The 11,653-nt window shown below is 30.4% G+C and overlaps 2 protein-coding genes across 2 annotated transcripts; both read left to right on the top strand.

Moving 5' to 3' along the window:
• The first annotated feature begins 6,618 nt into the window (after positions 1-6,618).
• Positions 6,619-8,049, top strand: LOC106316851 (probable long-chain-alcohol O-fatty-acyltransferase 4). Its single transcript, XM_013754718.1, has one exon. The coding sequence runs from the start codon at positions 6,956-6,958 to the stop codon at positions 7,973-7,975; it is 1,020 nt and encodes a 339-aa protein (XP_013610172.1). The 5' UTR covers positions 6,619-6,955; the 3' UTR covers positions 7,976-8,049.
• Positions 8,050-10,119: 2,070 nt separating this feature from the next.
• On the top strand, positions 10,120-11,216 carry LOC106316955 (probable long-chain-alcohol O-fatty-acyltransferase 3). Its single transcript, XM_013754820.1, has one exon. The coding sequence runs from the start codon at positions 10,132-10,134 to the stop codon at positions 11,149-11,151; it is 1,020 nt and encodes a 339-aa protein (XP_013610274.1). The 5' UTR covers positions 10,120-10,131; the 3' UTR covers positions 11,152-11,216.
• The last annotated feature ends 437 nt before the right edge of the window (positions 11,217-11,653 follow it).

Genomic DNA, 11,653 nt, shown 5'->3' with positions numbered 1-11,653 from the left:
ATGATCCTCATCAAGTCTGGCATGATCCACGTCAAGTCTGGCATGATCCAAGTCAAGTTTGGCTCGGCTGTTAACTCTGGCTTGTCGAGATGGTTGGGAAGGACGCGTACTGGTTCGGTCAGATCGTTCTTCAGGACGTGGACTTGGTCGAAGCTTCATTCCGGATGTAAGTGGGTCGAGGCGGTACACGGCTCGATCGTCCTTGGCGGTACGGCTCGTTCGTCCTGGACGGTACGGCTAGGAAGGCGAACCTCGGCTGAGCTGTTTTGAACGGTCTGATCTCCATTCTGGTTTGGTTCCATGTATTGATCCTTGGAGTGAGGCGCATCAGAGTATACACTAGAGAGTGTACACCGGAACATGTACACCAAAATATGTACATCAGAGCATGTACACCGGAGAATGTTCGCTCAAGCATTTACACCGGAGCTTGTTCGCTCGAGCATTTACACCGGAGGGTGTATGCTCGAGCATGTACACCCGAGAAACTGTGTTCGACAATACCTGGAAAAAATTTCCACAATCATTTACCTCACATTTCCACTATTGGTAATTAACTTTATAAATATGAAGTGTATTCATGAACACGGAAACACATCGTTCGCTGATATTTAAAACTAATTAGCTTTGATTCGTATATTTGTCAATGATTTACATTGAGTTCAGAAGAAGTTGTTGGTCCCAGTTGAAGATGATGTGCTATTCAAGCAATAAAACGCCAATTCGACACCCAACCAACGTGTTTTGCTGTTTTTTATTGTTTTTTCGTTTTTTCATTCATTAATGGAAAACCCGTAATTTTGTCATCATCTTCCCCAAAACAATTTAGGCTTACGCAGACAATATTCAGAGTCACCGTTCTTGTGTGTTAATATGATACACTTGAAAATTTGATAAGTAATATACGATTCAAAACCTTCAAACCTTGAAAAATGAATTATTTTGTGGATCCGATTTAATAGCCGCATGTGACAAAATCGCCATGGTGGTTCACAAAACAATGAATAGCCGGTTAATCGATCTTAGGCGCCGAGTTTTAGAACCTGAGTTAAAGTTATTATATAAGCCAAAGAGTATACAAGTTTTAAGTCAATATCTATCAAGTTTGAGGTTAATATCGAATGGATTTCTTCCAAGTACAATTCCTAAGTTTAGGATCAATTTCATTTACACACTAGATAAGTCTCTGGGTCAAAATGGTCACAATTTATTTTTCTCACTAGTAGGTATGTTTTTTTCCAATTAAAACTCGCACCGACCCAAACTCCAAATTACAAGCTTGTCGCGACCCACATACCTAAACTACTCCGTTGTGTAGTTCACTCCTTACAAGTTTTTTAACACGTTTGCTTGATTTGATAATTGAATTTGTCAGAATTTTTTTTACGGACAAAAGCCATGGACAGTTTAGTGGATTATGGGCTCATTTGAATGTTTCAGGTAAAGCAGTAAAGTAGTACAAAATGTCCAAGTGGAGAAACATTTTTAACATGAGATCAAATTTGATCAAGCGCAATAAATCAATAATATGGTTTGCAGAACATAGTACATATTGTTTTTTCATAAGCCTGTGTAAGTACATATTGTTTTTCATAAGCCTGTATAAGTTTGCCAGAAATGTGTAGAAATACATTTTCTGTTTAAGTGTCAACATAATTATTTACCAAATGAAAATCTAATTTGTAAGAAAACCGGCCAGCATAAAAAAAAATACAATAATAAGTAGGCCTGATAATAAGTAGAGAATATCTTTTAGAATAATTTGAAACAAAGCAGACTCTGCCGTAATACCTTACTAGACCTTGACCCGACCGGACGGGTATTTATTTTATGTTTTTAGTTTTTTTTTAATTTATATTAAATGATGTATTTGTAGTATTTAAACATAAATTTATATTAAAAATTAATCTTTGCAGTTATAATAAAAATTAAAATTAAAAATTTAATAAAATATTCTGATATAAATTTTATCCTAATTAAAATAATATAGAGGTGGGTCAGAATTTTTTTCAATTTCAAAATCTTAGCATCCCTTAAAAACAAAGAAAATAAATTTATAAATACATAAAATATATAAAAATATTTGAAACTATAATATCTATTAAAATAAATTTGTTAAAGAAAAATAATCTTGCGCTGTTGTTGTTTATTTCTAGAGCTTGATCCGTGACCGTATAAATATTTGCTTTCACTTTAAAAAATTTCTTTATACTAATGGTATAATATATATTTGTAAATTAAAATGTATTACATAATTGTTAATATAACATAACAATTTTATTTATTATTTTGAATAATTATATTTTGTGATTTTAATTTTATTATATCACAATGTGTCATATAAAAAATCCAATATTTATAACTAATTGGACTTATATTATGAAAGCATTATACTAATAATATATGAATAAAGTATTTTATATTTTATTTATATGTTATATAAATTGATTATGATATGCAATTTTTTATTTTATTATTTATTACTAACAAATATTAAAAATATTTAATATTTTAATATAAAATATATTAGGAAATATATTTTGGTTAAGATTTAATTAAGGAAATCTATTATTTAAATTAGGAAAAGACATTAAATGCTTAAATCTATTAATTAAATTAGGAAAAGATAATAAATGCTTAAATCTACTATTTAAATTAGGAAAATACAAGCATACTTAAATATATATTCAATAAATATCTCAATGGTATTATAATGTAAATAAACGGTAAAATTAAGGGGTATTTTTATTTTGTACTTCTGTTTTAATAATATAGATGTAATCTAATTTTATAGCTGTATATATAAATGTTTAATGTATTTTAATTTTTTTTATTTTGTATAAAAATATTACATACGAGTTTAGCCCCGTTTTAATGGTAAATAATTTTTTTTTATTTCAACGAAAACAATTTATAAAATAAAATATGTTAATCTACCAATTTAATATAATTATGCCATATTTAATTATTATATTACTTCCATTTTAATATACTATAGACTATAGTTATAAAATTTATTGAAAATAGCATATTATTATTTTCGCTCTATAATAAATTTTATTAACATTAATTTATAATAATATTATATTACTAATTACAAATCAATTAACGCATCATTCTATAAAACATATTTGAAACTTTTAATAATATTTTGTTAGAGTTTTTTTTCAACAGATTTAGTTATTGATAAAGATAAAATTTTGGGCAAATCTCCAAAATATCACATTTCTAAGTTTATGTCACAAAAATAGCCCTCAAAAACTAAAATGACCAAAATAGCATTTTAGCTTTTGAAAATTTTAAAAATTTTTTTTATTTTTCAAAATTTGAAATCTTATCCCAAAACCCCACTCCCCAACTCTAAACCCTAAATCCTAAATCCTAAACCCTAAATCCTAAACCCCACCCTTTAACTCTAAATTCTAAACCCTAAACCCTAAACCTCACCCCTAAACTCTAAACCATAAATCCTAAACCCTAAACCCTAAATCCTAAACCCCACCCCTTAACTCTAAACCCTAAACCCTAAACCCTAAACCCCGCACCTAAACTCTAAACCCTAAACCCTAAACCCTAAATCCTAAACCCCACCCATTAACTCTAAACCCTAATGTCTAAATTAATTTACCATTGGGATATAAGTGTATATTTATCTCTTTTGATAAAACATTAAGTGCTATTTTGATCATTTTTATTCTTACAAGCTATATTTGTGACAAAAATATTTTTAGTGCTATCGTAGTTATTTTCTCTAAAATTTATATTTGTATTTAAAATTAATTTATTATTAATATTTTATGAATTATTAAGATTTTCTTGGGTCATTATATATTTGATTGATTAATTTAACTAATCAAATAAATCATATTAAATGACTAATAAAATAATCATATTGTAACTTTTTTACATTAAATTTTATTAACTCTAATTTAATATAATACAAATATAAGTATATAGTATATCCATATATTCTATCTATTTGATTATGATTAATCTCTAAATTATACTCCGTTCGTTCCACACAAAAAATGTTTTGGAAAAAAAATTGTTTCAAAAAATTGTTTCTTGAAATTTTCTGTGAATGTTTAATAAGTTAAAAAGAATAAATTGTTAAATCCAAGAAGTTATGATTAGAAATATTGGTTTAAACTATAGAAAAATAATTTACACAAAAATCAAGATATTATTACTATGCATTAATCATTTTTAATATGTTTGAAAAGTTTTTAAAATATATCATTATGAAACGAATGAAACGGAGGAAATAGTATTTTTGGAATTGCATTATATATCAAACAAAAAATAATAATCAACTAACTAGCCAAAAATTCAACTCCATCATTTTTACAATATATACTACATTGTCCTTATCCTAATTTTCATCCTCTTGTTTATTTTTTCTCTCTAAAATCTTATTTGCTTAATGTTCTTTAAACTATATAATAAACCAAATATAAAATTCAACTAGAAAAGGTTACATATTTTTTACATATAATATGATTTGAATTTTTAAGAATAGACACTTTAAAAAAAATAGAATAAATAATTTTAAATTTTTTCATCATACTACATAGAATATATAGTCATTCTATTCCATATGCTTATTATTTCTTCAGAAATCATATATTTTCTATTTTAAATCTGTCTTACTGTTTTTACTAATTCTATACTCTTTTCTTTAAAAGCATATTCTCAAAATTTACCATATATTCAGTCGTTTATATCAATATTAATTAACGATATGTACTTTTTACTCATAATTTTTATTCATTGCCTAGTCTAATTTAATTTTATTTAAAAATTATCAATATATCTATCATATATCTTTTATTATCATACTATGTATCTATACTATATAAAGAAAGCATAATAATAGTTAAATAGTATAAAAATCTTCTATTTGTAGTGAATGGATTAAAAAAATAATAAAAATAATAAAAACACTAATTTTAGTTATTGACTTCATTTCTCAATTATAGCCTTATAGGTGTGTTGCGCAAAAAAAAAAAAGCCTTATAGGTGTTATATTCTTCATAGTTATTGAGTTCTTGGTTATTCACAAATTCTCTCTAGTATTTTGTGTGTTATACGCTGCCTTTTTTTCTTGAAAAAAATTCCAAAAAAAGCTATAGCTTTATTTTTTATGGATCTTTGGCAGATAAATTTCCACGTTTATTATTGGGACAGATGTTACACGTTTCTTGTTATCCTCGACGTCACTATCGATAGCTGTTTAGGCCACACACTTGGTAAGTGCAGACATGACAAAGCTGGGAGTAATTAACGAACTTTGTCATGCATTACAAATTTGAACTACAATCCAAACAAAAAAATTATTTTTCTTTTCAAATACATATCAAGAACTAAACTATGATTGGGAACAATGGTTTCATTTCAATTTTTCTTAATATGATTATATTTGATATTGTTTTTCGGTAATCTTATATTTAATATTTTTCTTTAACACAAACTTATATTATAAAAGGTTCAAAGCAACGTTTACAACTGAAGCAGAAAGTCCCGGAGCCCCGCTCGACGGTAGAATGAAACTAGAAAACAATACAGAAAAACTAGAGATAGAACCATCTAGGGGCGAGTCGCGCTCAGCGAAATGAAGAAACCCAAAGAGAAGCTTCATCTTCCATTTGATATTTAAATGGTAAGAAAACCCTATTTCCACATGCTCCAAAGTTAGTATTTCCTCCATTTTATGAGTTTAGTAACTTTTAAAGGTTAGTACATACGAATTAAATATATTTTTAATATTTTATCTTTTCTGAACCAATATTATTAATTATCTAATGAAATACAATTTAACTAATAATAAAAAAATTGTAAAATATCAAATATCAAATAACAGAAAATGTCAATAAAATCTACATCAATATTATCTACTTGAAACGAAAATAATCTCTAAAACATCAAATTAAAACAGAAATTGTATTAAAGCTGAGACTAGTATAAATGAAATAATCATTAAATAGTATAAATCAAATGGAATTTCAATATTGATAATACTACACTAATATTATCTACTTGAAACGAAATAATCTCTAAAAACATAAAATTAAAACAGAAATTGTATTAAAGCTGAGACTAGTATAAATGAAATAATCAAATAGTATAAATCAAATGGAATTTCAATATTGATAATACTACATTTTTTATTAATTGATGTTTTAAAATTATAGAAATAGATTAAGATATTTATTTGTTTCGTTTTAAACAAACATACCGTTAGTTATCTAGCAAATAAAATAAAATAATAAAAATAAACTGCATATACAAATGTTATAAAATATAAAAGTTAATAGATTTTTAATAAAACTTGAAAATGTCATCTAATTTTTAATATATTTTTTAAACGTTATATATTAAAAAAACTGGAAACGTTGCCCAATAAACAAACTAATAAAGTCAACTAAAAGCTTCCAGCATGTGCATTTTGAAAATTACCAATGAGAGCTTTTGATTGTTGGTAGCTTCAAATGCAACCATCCATCCACATTTTGTTCCTATTTATCTTCACTGCCAGTCTGTATATGCACGGTTCCCAAGTTTTTCTTTCAAAAATTAATTTTATTCACTAAAACAATTTTATTCTAGAAAAAGGAAATAAATGTTTCCCCCCAGTTATTCTGTTCATATCCATTAGCATTTTACAATTGTGTTCCTTATTAATGAATACTATGATAGACGACATAAGAAGCTGTTACAATAAAACCCAAATCCTTGTTTTCCATCTCCTGGAGTAGAGATAGCTTCCCATGAAAGTTGCAATTTCTAAAGTCCGAATCTGTTAACATTGTGTCTAGCTGTCAAATCAAATTTCCTTGATTTTTAATAAGAACGTGCATGATTCATCTGATCATATATAACATATAATAACCAAACCAGAATTTAAGTCAAATCCTCGGTGATCGGAAAGAAAAAACAAAGAAGAAGATCTAGAGAGATGGAAGAAGAACTCAAGAACTTCATCAAGGTTTGGTTTTATGCAATCATCTCTGTATCTTATTGCTACTACTTATCATCCAGAATCAAACCTGGTGCTTTACGATTACTCTCTGTTCTTCCAGTTATTGCTCTGTTTCTTTTTATTCCTCTGTTTTTCTCCTCTGTTCACTTCTCTGGAGCCTCAGCGTTTTTCTTCACATGGCTCGCCAATTTCAAACTCATCCTCTTCTCCTTCGACAAAGGTCCTCTTTACCCACTTCCCCAAAACCTCTCCCGGTTCATCTTCTTCACTTGCTTCCCCATCAAGCCTCAGCAAAACCCTAAATCTCAAAACCAGATCCCCAAATGGGTTTTCGCCATTAAAGTCCTCGTCTTTGGTGTGTTGTTACATACGTATGATTACAAACAACATTTGTCTTTCACCACGCTATTGGTTATATATTCTCTGCATATATATTTAGAGCTTGAGATTCTCTTAATGCTCGTTAAAGTTTGGGTCTTTATCTTTCTTGGATGCGACCTAGAGCCACAGTCCAATGAACCATACTTAGCCACTTCTCTTCAAGATTTCTGGGGTCGCCGGTGGAACCTCATGGTCCCGGCGATTCTCCGGCCAGCTGTTTACAACCCGGTGCAGCGAATGGCCGAATGGAAAATGAGCTCTGATCATGCTAGGTTTCTGGCGGTTTTGGCGACGTTCTTGGTCTCCGGTGCAGTTCACGAGCAGATTTTCTATTATATTAACCGTGAGATGCCTACAGGAGAAATCACTTGGTTCTTTGTGTTGCATGGAATTTGCACGGCTGCCGAAGTATTGGTGAAGAAGAGGACGTTTGTGGGGGGGTGGAAGGTGAGTCCGATGGTTTCACGACTGCTTACGGTAGGGTTTGTTGTGTTGACCAGTGGATGGTTGTTTTTCCCTCCTCTTATAAGGGGTGGCATGTTTGTGAGACTCCCTAACGAAGCCTTGTTGTTTATTGATTCTGTCAAGCACAAGTTCTTTACGTTTGGGTCATGATACGTGGATGTATGTGTGTTTTATTTATAGCTGGATTATGGAATTGTATTACTTTGTGGAATTTCATAATACACTAATTGTGGTTTTAGTTTAGTTGATCATGTAATGTATAGACGTCCTGTCGTGGGAACATCTCTGGTCTTAAATTATCTTTTTTTATTATCTTAAACTATCTAATTGATGAAATTTTGTGTCAAAACATGGAACCTTATGTTTAAAACGGGCAATATCATTCTAAATGAAGGATTAAGCATCTGATAACAGATATCCACAAAAGGGCATATGGTTCGTCACAACAGCCATAACCTCTTTTAATACCAGATCAGTTTCTCTTTGCACCATCTTTGAGGAATGTGTCTTAACGAGATGTTTGGTCATCGAGGATACTCTGACCTCAATAAAAGGGTTAGTCCGAAGACAGTATTTGTAAATTCAAGAAGATTGAGACGCACAATGAAAAATACTTGCGAAGCAAATTGGTTCAGTGAATGTTTTGTGTTATCGAGGTAATGAATATTATGTTCTAATATATATCAAGAGACGCATGATTGGGACCCTGGTTTGAAACTGTGTATCATATTTGAAATCTTTTTTAGTCAAGATTCAATTTGATATTTAAATGGTAAGATGTTAAGAATATCAAATATGCCCCAGCAATCATTATAAATTTTTGTCCTGATAAAGCCTAGCCTAGCAAATAGAAATTTTCCTGTTTAACTGTCCATATATGTTCTTTTAATATTTAATTCAATTAAATATTTTTGCTTACAAATGAAATAAATATTTATTTCCGTTTATCAATTCGTATTCTTTAGCATTCTTTGGAAACCGTTTTATTAAATAATGGAGTGTGCACATAAATTTTTAAAAAATGAAGTCATATCTAGTATTTAAAATTTGCCTTGATTTGGTATTACTCTCATGACTTGTGTGGATCCTAAAACACACACTAAGTATTTGGTAGTGGTAGTGGTAGTGTTTGAATGTAAAACTAGAGAAGAAAAAGGATGTGAACAACAATATCCTTAGAACACAACGATATAATCAGATTTCGGTCGATGAAAATGTATTTTATTGATTAATTAGGGTTGAATACAATAAATGAATGAGATCGAAGTTATAACTGAGATCGATTACAAAATGAACTACTCTCGAGCTTAAGGGCGAGGTCGATGTGTATAGCTAATGCTCTCTAGGATTTCACGTGTCCCCTCTATCTCGATATCTCTTTTCCGGATCTCTCTCAACGACTTCCTTGATCCTCGGGATCTCCACGTCTTGTGTTGACCTCATCTCTTTTTTGTTATTGGGCCGGCTTCTTAACTTTCTATTGGGTCCGTCCTTATATTGGTCCGATCACGAATCGACCGAAATTGGGTCCAACAACTTGCACCATATAATTAATTATCCAACTAACTATAATTCGCTTAATAAAAAAATAAACTGCATAATATTAAAATTCATGTAACACAAAAATTAATAAATTTATTGAAAACTGAATATATCATTTAATTTGAAACACAAAATCTCTAAAAAGTTAAATATTAAAAAGACTGAAGCATCAAATATTCAATCTAAACCCTTATACCACTATTTGAATGTCCATGCATATACTTATATACCACATCAGAAGTTGTTCCAGTACAGTAAATAACTATATAAATTAATACTGTTGAGATTTTGATATTTTATTAATTTATTATTCAAAAATGTTTTCATTTACCTTAATATTTTAAATATATATCTTATGCAAAATAAAATTAAAATCTGGTTTTACGGTGTTGGTATTGTATACTCGATATATTTAATAGAGTCAGCTTTTATATAGTTTCTACTGTATATAAATCCATTTTTTCCTTATTTCCCTTCGTTTGCAAGTCATAAAACTAGATATGACCTCAAATTTTTTATTTATTAATTATTATCATATTTATTAATTTTAATATATTTATTAATTTATCAAGTATTAATATATAGAGTTTTACTGTAACTAGATCCATCTTTGTCCTTATATCCCTTTGAAGTTGCAAGTCATAACGTCCGAATCTGCTTAGTAACGTGTTTAGCTGTTAAATCGAGTTTCCCCAAAAATAAATAATAACCAAACGAAATTTAAGTCAAAGCCTCGGTGATTGGACAAAAAAGGATACAGAGAGATGGAAGAAGAACTCAAGAACTTCATCAAGGTCTGGGTTTCTATAATCATCTCTGTATCCTATTGTTACTACCTATCAACCAGAATCAAACCCGGTGTTTCAAGATTACTCTCTGTTCTTCCAGTTTGTGTTCTGTTCCTTCTCCTTCCTCTGTTTTTCTCCTCTGTCCACTTCTCTGGATCCGCAGCGTTTTTCTTCACATGGCTCGCCAATTTCAAACTCATCCTCTTCTCCTTCGACAAAGGTCCTCTTTACCCACTTCCCCAAACTCTCTCCTGGTTCATCTACTTCACTTGCTTCACCATCAAGTCTCAACATAACCCTAAATCTCAAGATGATATCCCCAAATGGGTTTTCGTCATCAAAGTTGTCGTCTTTGGTGTGTTGTTACGTATGTATGATTACAAACAACACTTGTCTCCTACTATGCTATTGATTATATATTCTCTGCATATATATTTGGAGCTTGAGATTGGTTTAATGCTCGTCAAAGCTTTGGTCTTTATCTCTCTCGGATGCGATCTAGAGCCACAGTCCAATGAACCATACTTAGCCACTTCTCTTCAAGACTTCTGGGGTCGCCGGTGGAACCTCATGGTCACTGCGATCCTCAGGCCAGCTGTTTACGACCCTGTGCAGCGAATCGCTGAATGGAAAATGAGAACCGATCATGCTAGGTTTTTGGCGGTTTTGGCGACATTCTTGGTCTCCGGTGCAGTTCACGAGCTGATCTTCTTTTATATTACCCATGAGATGCCTACAGGAGAAGTTAGTTGGTTCTTTGTGTTGCATGGAGTTTGCACGGCCGCGGAAGTAGCAGTAAAGAAGAGGACGTTTATGCGGAGATGGAAGATGAGTCATATGGTTTCACGACCGCTTACGGTAGGGTTTGTAGTTTTGACGACTGGTTGGTTGTTTTTCCCTCCTCTTATAAGAAGTGGCATGTTTGAGAAACTCCCTAACGAAGTCTTGTTGTTCATTGATTTTGTCAAACCCAAGCTTTTTAATTTTAGTTCATGATTCATGGAGGATGGATATATCTGTGTTTTATTTTTATAGTTGGATTATCAAACTGTATTACTTTTGATTCGGACAGCTAAACACATTATTAAGCAGATTCGGATCATCTAGTGTTAATGTCCAATCGTGGAACGTTTCGGTCTATAAGTTTCTAACTGATGAAATATTAATGTCAAGACATGAAAGCTTATGTTCAGGAATATCTTTCTTGTTCCTTTGATTTTTCTTTTTATCGTACCTTTTTTTTTACCATCACCTCTTTAGTTTACAGGCTATTTTTAAAGAAGTCTCCAATTTCATAGCATGATATTTAATAAATTGTTTCTTAAATCACTAAAGAAGTTGGAAACAAGTGAGATATATTTTTGGATTTGGTCTAATTTTTATTATTTGAACTACCGGCTCATAATTTATCCAAGTTGAAGTTAAATTTCAATATTCTCCCATAAATTTGATCTTGTCAACCAATTAGGTTCTCTTTTTCTTCTAAATTACTATTAGT

This window comes from Brassica oleracea, chromosome C9, assembly GCF_000695525.1.
Source record: "Brassica oleracea var. oleracea cultivar TO1000 chromosome C9, BOL, whole genome shotgun sequence".
NCBI lineage: Eukaryota > Viridiplantae > Streptophyta > Magnoliopsida > Brassicales > Brassicaceae > Brassica > Brassica oleracea.
The sequence above is the reverse complement of the archived record's forward strand: the minus strand, read 5'-3'. Positions and strand labels throughout refer to the sequence as shown.